This window comes from Clupea harengus, chromosome 3 (genome assembly GCF_900700415.2).
Source record: "Clupea harengus chromosome 3, Ch_v2.0.2, whole genome shotgun sequence".
In the NCBI taxonomy this organism is placed as follows: Eukaryota; Metazoa; Chordata; class Actinopteri; order Clupeiformes; family Clupeidae; genus Clupea; species Clupea harengus.
Window position 1 is genome coordinate 23,338,200 of NC_045154.1, and position 19,581 is coordinate 23,357,780.

The 19,581-nt window shown below is 40.5% G+C and overlaps 2 protein-coding genes across 2 annotated transcripts; one reads left to right on the top strand and one right to left on the bottom strand.

Annotated features, from left to right (window-relative positions):
• Window positions 1-7,602: 7,602 nt before the first annotated feature.
• On the bottom strand, window positions 7,603-14,518 carry api5 (apoptosis inhibitor 5). The gene is made up of 14 exons (XM_012842527.3): window positions 14,224-14,518; window positions 13,374-13,535; window positions 13,167-13,260; window positions 12,956-13,021; window positions 12,626-12,777; window positions 12,237-12,443; window positions 11,491-11,595; window positions 10,066-10,155; window positions 9,623-9,804; window positions 9,393-9,486; window positions 9,115-9,171; window positions 8,933-9,015; window positions 8,281-8,423; window positions 7,603-8,131 (listed from the first exon to the last, which is right to left on the bottom strand). Exons 1-14 carry the CDS (start codon window positions 14,293-14,295, stop codon window positions 8,052-8,054), a joined length of 1,587 nt encoding a protein of 528 aa, XP_012697981.1. The 5' UTR covers window positions 14,296-14,518; the 3' UTR covers window positions 7,603-8,051.
• Window positions 14,519-14,579: 61 nt separating this feature from the next.
• LOC105913349 (TNF receptor-associated factor 6-like) lies at window positions 14,580-18,364 on the top strand. Its single transcript, XM_031565079.2, has 5 exons — window positions 14,580-15,679; window positions 15,869-16,005; window positions 16,220-16,291; window positions 16,809-16,889; window positions 17,115-18,364. The coding sequence occupies exons 2-5, from the start codon at window positions 15,976-15,978 to the stop codon at window positions 17,916-17,918; spliced, it is 987 nt and encodes a 328-aa protein (XP_031420939.1). The 5' UTR covers window positions 14,580-15,679; window positions 15,869-15,975; the 3' UTR covers window positions 17,919-18,364.
• Window positions 18,365-19,581: the final 1,217 nt, after the last annotated feature.

The window sequence follows — 19,581 nt, forward strand, 5'->3', positions numbered from 1 at the left end:
TCTTCATTCACAACCAACTGAAGTATCTCAATGGTCAAATGCGACAACTCTCCCGGGGCCAAAGGGTTGGTCAATACTGTTTCGGTTTTGATGAAGAGCACCCAGCACAACATAGCGCTCTGGTCATTTATCTTCTGTGCATAGCGCACTGCATGGTCGACATTTCTTCCCCAACCCGTTCTCGCTCATCACATGCCATGTTACGTAACAAGGCTTTAAGTCTCCTTCCATAACAAATAAACGCACGGTTTGCTGCACAAGCGTCTTCCATTGAGAACTCGGACTGCTATAAATAGAACGTACTGTTCCCAAAATCTCTTTGAGAGGAATGAATTGCAAACACTAGGCTAAAATGAAATGTTTGCAGAGAACTCTATATCAACAGGACCTATAATAAAAAATAAAAATAAAAGAGCCGATCGCTCAGAGGATAATACTATCCACTTAAAAAGACCTGCGGATTCCGCAGTGCATCTAACTGCTGTATTTGCTTGACTAGGCTACATGATCGGTCCAGTCTATGTTTAATTAAAGCGAAACACATTGTGTTACATTTATAGTACTCCATATAGCTATAACTGCAACACGTATGGCAACCATTTCCCTGCACTCCTTCTGAAGTTGACATGTTAACACTCACTTGCTGCTATATTTAGTAAGCCTCGCAGTGTTGTTACTATTCCAAGCATTGTACATGAGGGGGCGGATAGTGTTTTTTTTATTAAAGGGAAGAAAAAGTTCTCTTTCACTGGGCGTTATTTCTAACTGTACATTCCAGTCGGTTGTTCAGGTCGGTGTTTTATCATCACGAACTACTGTGAAGCAAGAAGAAAACACACAACTTTCCATCATTCTAGGCGTTTTCATTAACTCGAAATGGTCACTTAATTGCATCTCAAATGTTGACGTTTGCGTAATAGCAGGTGTTTCTATACAACCATCTCTCACTCATAGTTATTCTCGTCCTCAGTGCTGTCAGGAAGATCAGAGCCCGTTTAGCAGAATAGACTCGGACCCCAATGCACCACAGATGAGTTGAGAGGTGTCTGTCCAGACATTATGGTGCAGGCCTATCGTAGACGCTCACTGGACATGCATTTTATTTAGAGATATTAGGCTATTATTATAAGAATAGACACCAGCCAAATATTGTCCATGATGTTTCCATCGAACAATTGTTACGCTACCTATTTCTTCAGGTCATAAATGGATTGCAGAAATGAATCCCCACATTGCCAACTGGTAATCTCGCAAGATATTATGATATTTGTATATAAATGTATATAAGGGGATGTGATTTGGGGTTGATCATAAGATCACCATGGTTCACAACGAGGTGATCAGGTTGTTTGTTATTGATGTTGGCGCAACATCATACACAGAATACATTCGCAAAATTTTGAGAAATCAGTCGTGACAGCCTACAGAATGAATCCACTGTATTTGTTCACAGTGATTGCTGTAAATGGAAACTCGCCACTGTCTGTTTTTTAACGATTGCCTTTCTGCTTTCCTTTTTTGCGATAGCCCATTTCCCCCTCCCATTTTTGATTATTTTCAGCAGCAGAGAGAGTGCGTGTGCGGACGCATGTGCGAGGTACCGGCTGGCTGGTCTGGGAAATACCTGGTCACGATCAATCAGAAAGTAGTTTCCATATGGACACATCGCCCCCAAGCGTCAAGATGTTCGAACTGCGCGTATAACGTCCATTCTATTTAAGGCACAAATGTAGCAGTCAGCAGGCCTAGTCTACAAATCCGGCGTGTATTCCATGTTCGTGGTTTATTGACAAACCTGGGTAAATGAACACAGAGTAAGTGGCAAACCTCCTTATGGAAGAGGCTTACGGCTTCACTGTCCTAGCAAAACAAAGCCATAGGGCTATTTTAAGAGGTTTACCACTTCCTCTGAGTTAATATATCCAGGTTTGTCACTAAACCACGTAGCCCATCTTGGAATACCCCCCTGGTCTGAAGATGATAAACATAAGAGCAACTCATAATCTATTGTTTCTGAATTCTAAACACTCGGCTCTATCTGTAATCTACTACAGATAATTAATTCAAAGAATCCATGAGCAGGAAATGCAATCAAAGAGTTAGTGCAAATGTATCTAAGTGTATCTGTGATAGCAATCGAAAGTCTCCGAGGTCCTGTAATGATCTTTGCACCAAAAGGAAATCAACTCTGGTCAACGTTGGCCCTCTAGTGGTGTAACACTGAAACCCCATAATTGACACAATTGAAACATCTAGTTAATCTTGGGTAGGTTTCCAATGAAGTGCCTTAACGCTACTTCTTTCGTGAATTATACCTTAAGATGTACCTTAACGTTTTGAGGCGTCTCCCAGAACGCCTTTAGCTAAGTATATCTTCTGTAAGAGAAGTACTTTCGTAAGGTTTGTCTAGACCACTTTTAGCTATACCCTAACACAGTTTTTAGAAAAGACAAACAATGTATTAATTGTCTGGACGTATGCACTGACTGCGATGTAAGACTAAGATATGTGTTAAATTACATTTTGTGCTTTAAAAAACATAGGTAGATGTGGTGTGGTGATGTTTTTTCATGGTATTCTCTCTTGTACCATGTTGGCACATCATTTTCTTAAATTGTCTATGAATTTCATGAAAATGTTATGGGTGCCATCTCTCATAATGTCAGTGCACTACATCACCATCTCGGTAAGACAAAGTAGTTTTCTTTGTAGAAAAGGTGCTATTTTCCAACAGAGTCCCAGATGCCTTCACTCTGAATCTCAGACTTCATTCACAAAATAAACTGAAAACACCTCACAGGCTGTTTTTCATTACGATTCAGTGAGGTGGGATAACCTCTACACCCACAGAACATATGCATGCAACGCATATTTAGCTTTTGCTTAAACACTCTTAAACACACAACTATCATGTACATATCATGACATGAAAGCACAGGTGCATATTTTTTTGCATAGCCTACTCTCCAATTGTTCCTTGAATAATTCAACTTTGAATAATGGGAATAGAACCAGTAGAACAACCTCTTTGGGTGAGGAATATCTTAGAGGAATTCTGGTTATCCAGTAGGAGCTGTGGGGAGGAGGAAGACCGGAAGAGAGCGAGGACCAGAGTGGGTGCAAGGAATACAGGGAAATACCAACTGAGGGGTACATAGAAAGAGCATCCCAGCAAAAACCAGGGTAGCTTTGATAAACAGGCAGGCACCAGAGTAAGAAGCAAAATGTTGTATGTAGACCCCAAGCTCATGCTAAAAGTCTCTTTTTTTTTTTTTACTGCAGTACATTAAAGAGTCTAAGAGAGGCCAAAACAAAGGGGGAAGTGGGAGTAGTGGAGAAAAGGACTGGACAAACAATGATGTGGTTCTGGGAGTTGGGAGTCAATGTCATGTATTATACTAACCTGTTTAATATTTATACATAGTGAACAGTGTCCTGTTGAATAGATATATAAATATGTATATTACAGAGTATTATAGAATTAATCAGAATATATTCGGAATGTGTCTGTAGGGGGTAGGGTTGCCACCACCCATCCCCAGTATGATAAAAAAAAAACTAATAATAAAAATAAAAAAGGGAACATAATCAAAGTACATGTATGTGAACCATGAGATGGAATCTTTTCAATATTTAAGCACCATATAGGGAGGGAAAGTAAAAATGCGACTGGTGGTTGTGTTCCTATCGGTAAGCAGTTTACATGGATACTCCCAATAGACCAGATTTTCAAGAAATTAGTAGTTTTAGAAAACAAATATCTTTCAGTGTTTGTACAGTGATAACCTACTAACTTCAAGCAATAGGGGAGAGCGGGGTAATGTGGGACACCGGGTAATGTGAGACACCCCCTGTATCTAGGCAACGGAACACATTTGTGGTCATGTGACCATTATGTTTTCAAGCCCCTCCCATTATCCCCTTGCCATGAAGGAGAGGTTGGTGCTGGTGCTGTGGAAAGTATGTTTTTTCACAAAAATGTGTTTTTTGCATGTAAAAGTAAATTTTCTTGATGTGAACTTAATCAACTGTTGTGTCAAAGCAAATTGATTCAGGTAGAAAAACTTATATCATACATGTTGATGAACTTCCAACATATATAACCATGTGATTGATGCTAGTGAAGATAAGCCTGAATTGCTAAGAGATGTTGTTTTTTCTAAAAAAGTGGCTGTGGGGTAAAGTGAGACAAATGCTGTGGGGTAAAGTGAGACACTGTGGAGAGAGATCTAACCCTGGCAAAACAGTCCCCATCTACCAGATTGCAGGACTTGTGAATGAGGCCTTCTTGTCAGCTGTGACACCACGGAATATCACTTCTGGATTCAGGTCCACTGGGATTTTCCCATATAACCGAGATATTTTCCCTGAGGAAGCGTTTGCACCAAATGAACCACCTGCAGATGAACCACCTGCTGCAGATGATCCACTCGCTGATGCAGGTCCATCCACTGCGCGTGGTCCACATGGATGTGCTTGCCAGCTGACTCAGATGTGCCATGTGTTCCGAGCCGACCTGGATATGTGTCTCCTCGTGAAATCCTACCACTTCCCAAATGTCCCCCCAGAGCACAAACCAAAAGAAAGCGTGTGAAGACAGCCATCCTAACTGATACTCCTGAGAAGCAGACAATAGAAAAGGCTTATGTCTCTTAGTTTTGACGATGACCGTGCTGAGTAGTCCTTTACGGTGCCAGTGCGGTTAGTACGTTATTTCCTGTTTATTGATCTCTGGAAAATCTGTGTTTTTTTTACAAGTGTTTGTAAACCTCCCCCTTTCTTTCCTACTGTGAGGCGCATTGTCTTACCTCCTTGTATGAAATGCGCCGTACAAATAAAGTTGGATTTGATTTGATTTATGAGGAGAGACAAAAGAAACTGGCAGGAAAAAAGCAAAATAGCAAAGAAAAGGGAAAACCCAAAAAGAAAGCACCCAAAAAGAAAATCATAGATAGTGGGTCTGAGGAGAGTGTTGTCCCTGTCCCACTTGATGATGAGTTTGACAAAGAGAGCTCTGAGGATGAGAGAAGTGATCCTGGAAACACAGATCTGTCCGTAGGTGACTTTGTCCTAGTTAACTTTGCAACAAAATACAAAATGAGTATGAGGCTGATGTTCTAATCCAGGTGGGTCTAGTCCTGTGTTCTGAGTCCCAGACTGTTCTAGCTGGTTCTGATTATGGTCCCATGACTGTGTTCTAATCTAACTGGTTTTATCTGTCATTTGAATGTTAACAAAAACATTTTGAATTATATTATGTTGTATATGATTTTGTTCGGAGTTACTTTCAAGTGTTTAAAAAAATGTGCTTAATTGACCAATCCCCTTGATTCTGTTACTAGTCCGATATTAGTTTTGGAATGTGTGGTTGTCAATCGAGCTGTCAGGATTCTTACTGTTACAACATGTGTTGTTATGGTAGTTTTAAAGTGGAAAAAGTAAGTGGTTCACTTTACCCCCTTGATTTCTCTGGTCTGTCTCACTTTACCCCTATGCTGGGGTAAAGTGAGACACAAGACCACTTTTTTTTAAAACAATCATATTTTCACTGCCCTTTGTCCTGAAGATATTCTGATAATTTCAATTGCTAGGAGACATCCTGAATTAATGGAAAATGTGTAAATTTTACTGATATATCAATTTAGCTCGCCTAGAGGAGAGCAAATGTAAAAAATGTCTCACATTACCCCGCTCTCCCCTACGCTGCCTTCTCTCAATGTGTTTGAAATCGTTAATTTCGTTCATAAACAGACTACAACTCAAGTCACGTGCCCTGCTCACCGTAGCATATGCCTTCGCGGTATGCATTTTCTGTTATTATGAAAAATATTCAGCCAGCAAAGCAATACAAATCGGTATTTTGATCAGCTCGGTGAGGCGGGCAAACTGGTGACGTCATCTAAGCGACATATTCCTTGTAGCCTAGTGCTCGTTCCTCATCACCTTGGAATGGAAGCCATTCCACTAACTTTTCGATATGGATAGATATAGCCTATATTTGAGCCAAAAACGTCTCTATGGAGAAACCCATTAATTTCGCCCAGCGGTAGGACTCGATTACTTCCTCCCTATAACAGAGCAGGAACTGCTGTAATATTTGTATTTGGATACGTTTCATACAGAAAACATGTAAAATAATGAAATTAAGCCATACGAGTATTACAGTCACAGTATTCGCTTAATTTACGCATCGGATGATGCTCTTTAGATAATGTTATGCAAACACCTTCTGAAGCTCTTCCTTAGCTTAAAACAAGCTTTGGAGTCAACTATAACCTGAAGTTGGGAAAGTCTCTGTTTGCCCTTCAGAATAATTTAAAGCTGTCAGTCACATGCTCTCATATATTTGCATTCTGTATTTGATCAGCAGAAATGGAATCTTCAAAAACTATTCAATTGTGACCTTTTAACTAAGTTTGCTATAGCCTCCAATTAGGCCATGTCAGCCACCATAGGTCTTCCAAACATAATTTTTTAATCAAAATAACATAATCATGACAAATCATAGTAGCTTATTTTAGTTTAAGCTTACACCCTGCATAGGCCTACCTGATCATCTGATTTGAGACAGTTCTCTTGAGGTAGACTCCATGCACAGAGTGAGCGTTTGTAATTTAACATTTCGTTTGTCGTTTATATTTTTCTTCAGACACTTCAAAGGGTGCCTTGAGGTCCAAAAGTCACTACGAAAGACACATTTCCAAGTGTAACATACCTTATTTATATACATTTTTATATACGCATTTTGTGCTACAACAGTTATTACTTTATTACGAAACGACCAAAATGCTGTTTGTCCACAAAAAAAAACACAAATTCCTTGGGACCCTAGTGTATGTGTGTACACGGAAGAGGAAAAATGCTTTGCAAGTCCAGGGGTGACAGTGTTTTGAACTCACACTTTTCAAGTGTTTGGGGATTAATAGGGCCACAGAAATGCTAATTTACTACTAGGTCGTGATGAGTATGTTATGCGAGAAATATGACTTCAAGTTAGTTAGAAAAGTGCTGGGAACATAGCTGGGACTTAATTTTGTATTTTGTGACTTCTCAATAAAATATAAAATTAGATATTCATGCAGTATGGATTTATTAGTTTTATAGAGTGAGTTGGGGTGATCTGCCGCTATTGGGTGGGGAGGACGCGTTCATTACAATTAAAAACTCGACAACATCTTTACAAAAACGCCACCATAATTTCGAGCACAATATCCATGAGAGAGATGGGTGGATTCCCACAGACAATTAAGCGGAATTCATCCATGATTATCCCAAACTGACCAAAACTGCCAGACCAGGAAAGGAAGAGGAAAATGTAAACAAAAGCAAGTAAGGCCGGAAACAGATAGATAATATGTATAGACTGGACAGGAACATTGGGTTAAAAACTGTGTTTTCCACCTTCAGATGTACCTGGTTGTCTAGTAAAGCACAAAAAAAACATTTGTTTAGTTTAGCTAGAATTTGAAATTACAACGGTGTTATTTGAAATATGAGACTCCCTCCTACTGTATTCCTTAATTAACGTAGAACCTAGATGAACACTACCTCCAAGTCCAGATATTAGGACATGTTACAAATCTAATTAAGGACAGCAACATCTGACTTCAAAGACAAGTTTATGATAAAAATTCAGATGAAAAACATTATCAGGATTTTACAAACTTGCAACAGGTTTCTCTACATCAAACATGAATCTCTACAAAAAATTAAAAGGTTAAATAAAAAAGGTACAATGTAAGTCATCATTTTGTAAAACAATCATTTTTTTCTCCATCAAACACAAAATATTAAAGTACAAGTTGGCAGTCCTTGTTCCACAAAAAAGGTCAGGCAAAGAAGGAAAAAAAAAACCTACAACAAAATATGATGCGGATCATTCTCTGGAAGGGACCAAAAATTCTCTCGGAAAGAACAAAAATAGGACTTAAAATCGCGCTGTTGACTACACAATGGCACTGAGGTGATAAACAAGCTCAGTGCACCAACGGTCTTCTTATGCCTCAGTTCGTGTGTATGTGTCCGTGTGGTAACAGACAGTCCTTCACCGCTCAGTAGATCCTGCCTCGGCTCCGGTTGCCCCTGCCACCAAAGCCTCGGCCCCTACCTCCTCGGAAACCTCCGCGCTGTTCTGTTAACAAACAAACCAAGAAACACTTTAGAATCGGCCATGCCATTGTCTGGGGTCAAGGGTGAGAACAAGGCACGTCTCATTGAAGCATTTGTGTTCGTCATAACACTTTCACACTGAAACGGGAAAACCTGCAAACCAGTCCTCACCGTTTGGGAAGTTGCCGATGGTACCACTGTATTTGTCCCTAGGGGGATTGTAGATCTGCCGGGCGTCTCTCCTAGGAAGCGTTGACGGGAGCTTCTTCATGGCGGCGCCAGGGCCATCATCCTCCCCAGACGGCCGTTTCTGACTACAGAACAGAGGGTCGTCTCAAAATCCCAAACATCTCATGGGTTCAAATGAGTTTTAACCAATCAAAACACCTCTCGGGTAGAACAGGTTGTATGGTTACAGGCTCTTTCCCAATGACCGTTCATACGGTTTCCCCCACTTCTTTGACGGTCAATTCACAGTTTATAGAGCAATATTTACTTTTTAGGTATGTTTCTAACATTCTACTCTACAGCTTGATGCTTCAAAATGGCACTTAAGCATCTTTGAGAACTTTGAAAAGCACTATATAAATGTAATGTATTATTATTATTACTTGTTGCTTCCACTTGCCTTATGTTGCCCTAACAAGCGGTGCTCTCCGCAAAGAGGACCCAACAGCTTGGTCTTGGTAACCCAGAGTAGGCCCTAAAGTTTTGCTATGGAACTACTCTCAAGGAACTCAAGGAGTGCCCACAGTGGGAAAGGGCCTCATGTTGACTTATGTGAAGTACAATCAGCAAGATGAACTCAACAAGCAAAACATACCCGACTACTGCAGCCTCCTTCTGCACAGGCTTCCAGGACAGGCTCACAGTGCTCTTGTAGGAGGGAGGATTGTGGAAGAGATCCTACAGATAATACAAGTTGAATGCCATGAGTTTATTATTTTTATTTTTTTGGCATTATGAATGTTGTCAACGGTAAAATGGCTTGATTTTGTGAAATACCTTGATAAGGACGTTGATGTTGTTAGTAATTTTCAAAGCCACCACTTTGATTTTGTTCTGTAGGAGAGAAAAGGCCGTAAAACATCAGTCCTGAGACCAAAGACTTCTAAAACTATCTGTGAGATTAAGTTTAACAAAAAAAATAAAAAATGATTTCACAAATTGGAGTTTTTACTATACCCACACAACTGATTTCAAACATTTTCTTTGTATTTGTAACTTACGGCTGTACTAATTGCCAAAATCACCTAGATAAGAAACTGCAAACATGATATTACCTCATCCGTTTTAAGCGCCTCTCCCGTCTTGCCCTGCAGTGCAACTCTGAGCTGACGAATGTACACCTGCAGTCCTCTTGCAAAGTACTGCAACCTACACAACATCATGAAATGAATAACCAAGTACAGACTTTACACTCAAGTTGACATGTTTCCTGTTACAGCAGCCAATAACCTTTACCTCAAACTAATGAAGATATACGCTCTTAAGATAAGGAACATCAACTTGCCTGATTTTGAAATCTTTCAACTTGTCTGCATCGATTTTGTCAATGAGGAAGTCTGGCATCTTCTTGCCAAGCTGGTGGAAGCTGAACAGGAGGCACTCCACATAGCTGAACTGCAGCTTGGGTTCCTCGTTGGCGGCATTCTCTCCATTCTCCCCCTCCTCTGGGGGCAGAGGCATATATTCCTGCAGGAAGAGAGGAGCCCCTCATCAATGCCATTGCATTTACTTAAACCCAAACATGATTGAAGACAGGCACTGAAAACAATAATGATTGACTGGGTGCTGCAGTCTGTGACTAGCTAATGTCTATTGAGCTCTTTTTCCACTGCTGAACGTGTCAGTTTAAGCACTTTGAAGGTGCTATACAAATAAAGGTGCTATACAAATAAAGTTTATCATCATCATCATCATCTACTTTGAAATACTGAAGGCTGGAAATATTACCAGGAGTTTCTCGAACAACATCTTGAGGTTGCTTTCCAGCTTCTCCATATCTCCACAAAACGGACTCATCTCTGCCAACAACTTCAAAACCTGAACCGAAAGAGAGTACAGAGATTGAGACATTTAAATCTGCCCTTCAGTCATACCAACTGGACCACTACAAATTATCAATAATGTTTTAATTATTTTTATTTAAATCAATAATGACCAATGTTTCTTTATTTGTGCTTAATAAAAAAAGGTGCGACAAGCCTGTACCCCCTTATATATTCTGCCTATGCAAAGGCTTTGGTCAATTACATACCGCCCCTTATGTAGATAGGGACAGAACAGGTCAGAACTCATCCATCTATCAATAGATATTCCAAAACATGGAAAAGCAATTCCACAAATTTGTGTTTTGCAACAACTGGTTGAGCATTGTTCTGCATACAACATTTTGTTAGCTCTTAACACAATTACACTGTGCTTTTCAAAGCAATACATTACTTATCTGGATTCCCCTAGAGTCATGCATCACCACACACTGGATGGAAGTTAGGCAACACCTTTCAATTAACAGTGAATAAGCTGCTCCACACTGGGCTGCTTGATAAGCTATTTCCAGAGCAGGGACACCTCTGTTCATAGACTTACAAAGGGTCAGTAAAACAGGTTGCTCAATGGAACTCTTAGTAGAAGAAGTGAAGACTAGATCAATACACCAGAGACTATGCTGTGCTTAGAAACTTCTTGCAACACTTACGTGTCCATCAACATTATTTGTTAACAACACTTTGATGTTAGTTAAGGAACTTACTGAACTAACTGAATCTGGGATGAAACAAAGCAAAAGGATGATTGATGGGCATCTTCCTGTCGTGCGTCAACATTACTGACCAAAATTTTAAAAAGCCAAAAGCCTGATAAGTGTCTACAGGTAAAACTGATTCAATGGGTGCTTTCGCAGTGTTCAGATCATTTATGGGACTTATACTCCCCATGCATCAATCTTGGCAAACCTTCCCCATCTTGATGTTGAGCTGACCAAAGTTACTTTGAACTACATCATTCGTTTTTTAGTCCATCTTTACCAGTTCACAGCCAGTCACAACCCGTCCCTCCTCTTACACATATTAAATGATCACACACACACACACACACACACACACACACACACACACACACACACACACACACACACACACACACACACACAAGCCTATCAATTTGCTGTGTGGCAGGCCCACAGCCACACCTGTAGGAATGATGCAAACACAGATAGCAACACTTTTGGAAAGGCGAACAGGTACCTCCAGGACATTTCTCCAAGGTTTTTCCAATGTAGGAAAATGTGATGTTCACTATTCTGTGAAGTGACTGTCAGCACAAAATAACCCTACGCACATTCCATGTAAAAATGACCCATATGACAAAAGCACCGACCTCAAGTTGGATATCCTGTTCCGGCACCGGGCTAGTCAACGTGCTGAGATTTGGCAGGACGTGGTCACAAAAATAAGTCACAAATCGCGTGGAATGGACATTTTTCTAAAGGCAAGAATAAACAAAAGAACAAATACAATTATGTAACAATGTTCAGCTGTACATACCTAACATATTTCATCATATGCATTTGTTTACTTTGAAATTAGGTCAACAGATAGTCATTACACACTGTTACAATAGCAAAATTTCTACAGCATATAACTGCTAACTTTTTTGTTCATTTCGAACCTTATGTTGTAATTGGTAGTACCCTGGTAATTGTGCAAATCGAAATAACTGCTTTTATGCCACTGTATGTTCGACATTAAAAATTCATGATCAAGAAAAAGAAAACATTAACAGGAGGTTATTCACAACATGGCCTGGACAGCAGTGACTTGCATTAGCAAACATACAATGGTTCCTTGTCATAAATAGCATTAATTATCATCCAATCTGAATTTGATGGTAATTAAACATCCACACAAAATGTGTTAATTTGAGCAGGCAGTGTTTTGTATTGAAATATATTGAGATTTGATCCAACAGTGCTGTAGATCATGACATGTACTTCCATTACCAAGACCAAGAGGTAGAAATGACTTCGACTGAGTGACGTGATTCAGAGCCTGAGAAGCTAACCTGTAGTCAGACCAGTGTTAGAAATAGGGGAATTTAGCACCCCAAAACTGAGAGGAACTCACAGAGAACAGGGGCAGGGCCTGGCGCGTGCACTGCAGCAGGCGGTCTACGGCGTCGTTGTCGGCTGGGTTAAGCGCCTGCTCTAGGAACGCCTGCTCCACCACCAGCTCGACCAGCTGCTGTCGCCCGCTGACCGTCTGCAGATTCTTCAGCCCAGACAGAATGCGCATCAGCAGCACAAACTCCTCTCCAGTCACGTCCTCCAGCACCTGAGCCACAGCAATGATGAGGTCAAAGTTCAGTGACGAAAGGCAAGGCAGCAGCACAGGCTGTGGCAGTCAGTTTCTCTTCACTGCAAATACATCTCTTATTCCTTCATTTCAAATGCCCATCAACAACCACAACAATGAAACCCCCTTCATCAACAACAATGATTTGTTGACAAACTCACTTTCTTGGTTTCAGCATACACGTGGTCTTCAACCTCTTTTGTCATAACATCTTCAGGCATTGTCTTGAGTTTGCCAGCAATAAACTTAATAGCCCGCTCCCGCACAATGTCCTCTCCATGCAGTATTTGGCTGAACAAACCTCCCAGAGTACCTTAAGCCACAGAAAATAGCATTAGGATGGATGGATACATATTATTTTCACCTTAAACACCAGACAGTTCATCATGTAACTGTTACTTCTAAGTCCTAAATGCAGCATCTGGTCAAAACCAGCTTTAGGTTAACACAACACTGACGCATTGGCATTGGTAAAACACAAAGAAGAATACCTTTGGCATCAATCTTAAATATGGAGATCAACGCTGTATTGACTTGGTTAAACTCAGCTGAATCGTCTAGGGGGAAAAAAGGCATAAAATGAAAAATTCAGTTAGTAACAAATCACCCAATACTAGTTTCGATAACAGCTACAGAAATCACACAGTGCAAACCTAGCCTGTCTTGTATACACATCACCGTGTCAGCTGATGAATCCCATACCTGTTTGCAGAAGCTGTGTCAGGATATCTGCCACTCTAGGAAGGTTCTCTCCTGCAGCAAATCTAGGGAGTTCCTTTATTGCCTGCCTCCGGATCTACAAAGAGGAGGACAGTATATGAACAACAAGCAAGCTTTAGGGCATTGCAACCCCAAATCCCAGAAAACCATCCGACACTACTAGTTTCACATTTATGTTGAAATTCTTACTGAGACATCTTCATCTTCACATAAGTCAAGCTGTGCGTTGATGGCAGCATCAGCCAGCTCAGGGAAACTGCTGAAGAATTTCGGGATGAACTGGGCAGCCAGGCGTTTCTCTTTTGGGCCCCCCTTCACCCCATCCAGGATCACTTGGTATGCATCTTTGTGCTATGTGGAAAAGAGCATAGCTACACACACTTAACATTTGAAATTTAACATGAAAAGTAATCTTAAGAGCAGCAGTTTGGAACACCAAAGCAGCATTTCACTAAAAAAAAGCGGGTCACTCCACAAGTTCACAATCACTTCCAAGTGTGCAGTTGCAAAAGGATAAAATATCACCTAGGTACTCTCCAAAAAAGGAAGCCAAAATAGATGACAAAAACTAAGCGTATGAGGTTTACTTCAACGGATTGGCTAGTTGCCTGGCTAGCTTATGATAATACATGCTACTACCTAAATAACAGTGTAGCAATTAGCTGTTGACCAATTCGGTTTAAAATACAAATTGTTCATCAGTTCATGCTAAATGTTGTCTGGTTGAGTTAGTTCAAATGTGAGATAACCCAATAACGTAGGAAAGTGTGTAATCCCCTAGGATTAGCCTAACAGCTATAGTATGCGCTGGCTAGTTAGGAACTGACATAGCTAACACAACCCATTTTAGGCTAATTTAACGTTTGCTAGTGCTAGCGGCGGCTTTTCTGCCATGCTGTAACGTTATCATTGGTATCCTAGCTAGGATAGCTTACTTACCAATGTTAGATTGTTTACAATATTAGCTGTCTATGTTTGTTTCCCACCTTATTGCAAACGTACCTCTTACAAATAAATACAATTCTCTGACCAAACTTACCGGACTCAAGTTATCCTTGGCGTCTGCAAGGATCCCATAGTTTCGATACAGCTCCTCTACCGTGACCGCCATCAGCGTGTGACCGCGTTTGTATAACGTTAAGCTTAGCTGGCGTTTGCAAAATAGTGAGATTTATACGTTTTCAGAGTTTCCTTTGAAGCTTAATATAGCAAATCCAGTCAAATGATCTCCTGTCTGAAATACAAACCGGGAAGGGGGGAGGGAATGGAAAATGCTAGAAACCTGCGAGATGATATCCCACTGCTTCGACGCTGTTTATGCTACTAGCTACAAGCCCTCGACGACGTTTAATGTGGACAGAGCATGCGCAAACAATTCATCATGTACGCAGGCGTCACATCTGGGATTCTAGGGCATAGACATATGTATATATGTCTATGTTCTAGGGAACATCTTTGATACTACCCCAGTCCACTTTGTACTAGCCCACATGTAGACTGCGTCATTTATTGTTGTCGGTCAAATTAACTAATGTTGGCTATCCTACAAGAACGGCATGTGGTTGACACCTGAGTGTGCTTTTTACTAAATAGTGTTGTGTATTTTTCTTCGTTGCTAGCGTGAAAATGTAGGTATTGTCTAGGCCTACTCACTGGATGCTGATCTGGCAGCAAAGCGTACAGTTTTTTTTTAAAAACAGAAATGGGAAGTTAGGCTACAGCTTACCATTGTTCTGTAGATCATGTTGAACATTTATACATGTTGAGGAAGTATAAAATGTAGTTTGAGAAAATTGTGTTCGCAAGAATAGCTGCCTGAAGTAAGTCTATTACATTTTGGGTAAAATCAGATTGGCTGTAAAAAAAAATATATAAATTTGTTGTTATAAATGTAGTAGGCTGAAGATTTCATTATCTAGCCACTTACGCTACTTTCAATTAAGATCAAATATTTCAGGCTGTATTCCTATTAATCACATCGACCAATAGCCTATTTAGCTATACATCTAGCATCAGTAGGGTGTTTAGGCTAACGTTACCCCAGTTTCAAAATGATTTTGATAAACTTCTACTTTATAGCCTAATTGTTATGGGTAGGCATACTGTTTTAGAACTGGGCTAACTCTATGATTCATTTTTCAGTCATAAAAAACGATGGGCGAGCAGTGTTGTAATATAAAAGACTAGGGAGAAGATACGGGGTTTGAACTACCTGCTCCTGGCACAGATAAAAATCCCAGGTCAGGTGTACTACAGACACTTTGTTGAATTAAGGATTAATTCGCAGGGTTCTTAAAAGAAAAGTGTGTTCCTGTCTCGTACTCTTAACAGATAAGCTGTTGCAGTAAAATTAAGCCAAAGGTCCAGTTGACAATGAGGTATTGACACCGGACCAACTCTTCAGAAATAACTTCGCCAATCGTGAGATCCTGCCACTTACTGCGGCCTGCAGCAATACCGGTTGTCACCAGAAGATGGAGCTCCGATATTTAGATGTGCGTTGTGTCAAAGAAATACATTTACTTTAAAGTGAGGTCATACTTTTTTAGAGTTCCCATTGTTTTTGAAAAGTTTTAAAACGTACCACATAATCAGTCAGAGAAAAAGTCAGATGGCCAGAGAAAAGAGGTTTTTCACAAACTGAAGAATTCTTCTTCCCAACCGCTCATTTGGCACAATTCCAGTTCTCTACAGAACAGTGCCGCTGTGCCAGGCTGCATTGCAAAAGAGCCAGCTGGAGGAGCACACAGGCCAACATTGCCCACGCCGCTTAGTCTCCTGCCCTGCCTGTATGGAGATGTACATCTGTGAGGAGAAACAGGTGTGTCACAACCAACAGTAATGCGGTACAGTGTACAGTCATTTGAGGTCAGCCTGGAATATATCTGTTCTTGTAGCTGAGTGTCATTAAATTCCATCAGATTAATTGGCCACAAACTTTCAAAAGAGGAATTGACACTAGGGCATCCTCAATTTGAGTCATGTACATGAAGTTAAAACTTCCTTTTATAACAACATCCTGTGTTGCTTTCTAGTTTCATGATGAGCTGTGCCCTTCCGCTAGTGTGGTGTGTGGGTTCTGTAGTGCAGAGCTCATTCGTGACCATGTGAGTCTACTAATTCAACTAAACAGTAATTCAAATCATGGGACACTGATATAGTACCACACACAAGTTAACTCTTGAAAACTATTCTATATATAGCTAGTATGTTTCCAGGTTGCTCTTCTAGTTTGCATTCCAGTAGTGTTTACCATGCAAGTTTGTATTGGCATCAGCCAGGGAGTTATGATTACTCTCTAATGTAACCTACCTATGTTCTATGTTTAGTTGAATTAATGTATTTGTGTGACATGGGATCATAGACACCTACATAATATGGACATAGTGTATTCAACCTGTCAGCATAGATCAATTAAGTAATCAATATTTATATTATTTCAGGATGGACCACTATATTGACTATTGCATTAGCCAAATCAGTATCATTCTGTTATACAAGACAAAAACACATGTTACTGCTGTATGTAGGATGCAAGATTAAATTATACACATTTATCATTTTAAGACACAGAGATTGTGACGTAATTGAAAGGTTACATATCATGACAAACTTTCATTTCAGTTGGCTTCTCACTGTGACACAGACTGTCCTGAAGTTCTTGTCACCTGCCCTTTCAGTTCCTTTGGATGTGAGGAGGAAAAGGTCTGTTCACTTTCACCCTGCTGTTGAGCAACATGAGAAGCACTTCTCATTGGTTGTCACTTAAAAAAAAAAAAAACTGTTAATTAGGGTGGCCCATAAGTTTGACAACCTGAAGAAATTGCAAGCCAAAATGTTTATGGTTTAAATGGTTTAAAAGACCGTTATCTAGGAAACTGTACGAGGTCATCTATCCCATGAACATATTTTCAGTTGCTTTGTCTACAGATGTCACACAGCTCCCTTGCCCAACACATGCAAGAATTCACCCACTATCACTTGAATTCCATGGCTGCCTTTCTCAGGCACCAGAGCCTGTATGGAGATCCATCCATAGTTGACTCCAAGGATGTGGCCGCAAGGAGTTCTGCTGCCACGTCTGAAATGGATACTAGCTCGAGAGGCACGATGAACCTCTTGGAGCTGCGACACATGCGTGAGACTGTGCAACAGCTGGAGGGTCGCCTGGTGAGGCAGGACCACCGGCTCCGTAAGCTGAGCATCCAGTCGCACGGCCAGGCAGTGCAGCTACCGGACTTGCACAGACAGACAGCTGCTCTGGAGGATGCTGTGCAGGAGCTGAAGGCCCAGCAGTGCGACGGTGTCTTCACGTGGCACGTGGAAGGCTTTCCAGAGCACCTGAAGAGCCACAGAGCCAGTCAGCCTGTGGTCCTGTACAGTCCAGGTTTCTACACAGGCCGGCCCGGCTACAAGCTCTGCCTGAGGCTGCAGCTGCAGCCGCCCACTGCCACGCGCAGCCCCGACTTCCTCTCCTTGTTTGTGCACGCCATGCATGGGGCTTTTGACAATCAGATGGCCTGGCCCCTCCAAGGCACCTTCAAGCTGACCATACTGAATCCAAATGAGGGTCAGCATATTATGGAAGTAATGGAGACCAACCCAGGCCTGCTTGCATTTCAGTGCCCTACTAGTGATCGCAGCCTGAAGGGCTTTGGTTACGTCGCTTTTGTGCACCTGAGCAAGCTGTGCAAGAGGTATATGGCAGACAATGTCCTGCGAGTGTGTTGTTAGGTCTCACTAAAACCTTGAACTTTAGGGGAAACTAAATCATTGTGGTTCAACTCTGGCCAAACTTGAAGTTCTTGTGTGAAACTCAATACTATGACTACAACACCTAAATACACAGACAACACCAGAAAGTAGTCTCTGTAAATGGATATGCAGTGTGCTGCTCATGAGGCAGTACAACTACTCTACACTTCTTCTGAAAAAGAATGACTTTCATTCACCATCTGAAAAAGAATGACTTTTTGACCTGGGCCCAGTGTTATAGTCTATCTGAAAATAGTGGAATAGGCTTTTTAAAATTGTGAGTTATTATTCCTCACATTTGGATTTCAAAACTAGCCATTTTTTACTACCTGTAACTTCTGAAAAAAATCACACATAATAGGTATGCCAATGTTTGAAACCAAAAAGGCTCCAGTCATATTTTGTCATACTCAGTCATGATTTTTCTCTATCATAAATATTAATTAAAATGTATAATTGTATGTTTTTTTCTTTTCAAAGATGTGACTAATTATTGTAGAATGTATTACAATCTGGTTGTAATTTGGCAAATACATATATATATATATTCTCTGTGAAAACACATAGAATCATGCAGATAGTAGAAAGCCAATGGGATGCAGACATCCAGTTCACTTTTGAGGAAATTGGAAATAAAATGAGAAACTGTTAGAAGCTCTGCACCTCTTTTATTTTAATTATTTAAATCTCATTTCAATATAATAGGTTGTCTTTTTGCTACAGGGTAATAGTCAAATCATTTTTAGCTTATACATTCCTGCATGTAGAGCTGTAGTGTGTCTTTCCTAATAAAAGAGATGAGTTAAACTGTTCTGTGGTACATACAGACGTGGACAAAATTGTTGGTATCCTTCCGTTAAAGGAAGAAGAAGCCACACTGAAATAACTTGAAACTGACAAAAGTAATAATAAATACAAATTTACTGAAAATGAACTAATGAAAATCAGACATTACTTTTGAATTGTGGTTCAACAGAATAATTAAAAAAAACAAACAAATTAAACTGGCCGGGACAAAAATGATGGTACCCCTAGAAAAGATTGGAAATAATTTGACCATAGGGACAGGTTGTGTGTGTGGTGTGTCCTCTAACTAGCATTACAGGTGTCTTCAAACTTGTAATCAGTCAGTCTGCCTATTTAAAGGGTGAAAAGTAGTCACTGTGGTGTTTGGTATCATGGTGTGTACCACACTGAACATGGACCACAGAAAGCTAAGGACAGAGTTGTCTCAGGAGATTAGAAAGAAAATTATAGACAAGCATATTAAAGGTAAAGCCTATAAGACCATCTCCAAGCAGCTTGATATTCCTGTGACTACAGTTGCACATATTATTCAGAAGTTTAAGGTCCAGGGGACTAGCCAACCTCCCTGGACGTGGCCGCAAGAGGAAAATTGATGACAAATTGAAGAAACGGATAATACGAATGGTAACCAAAGAGCCTAGAACAACTTCCAACGAGATTAGAGGTGAACTCCAAGGTCAAGGTATATCAGTGTCAGATCGCACCATCAGTCGCTGTTTGAGCCAAAGTCGACCGAGGAGGACACCACTGTTAAAAGCAAATCATATAAAAGTGAAACTGGAATTTGCCAAAATGCATATTGACAAGCCACAGGGCTTCTGGGAGAATGTCTTTT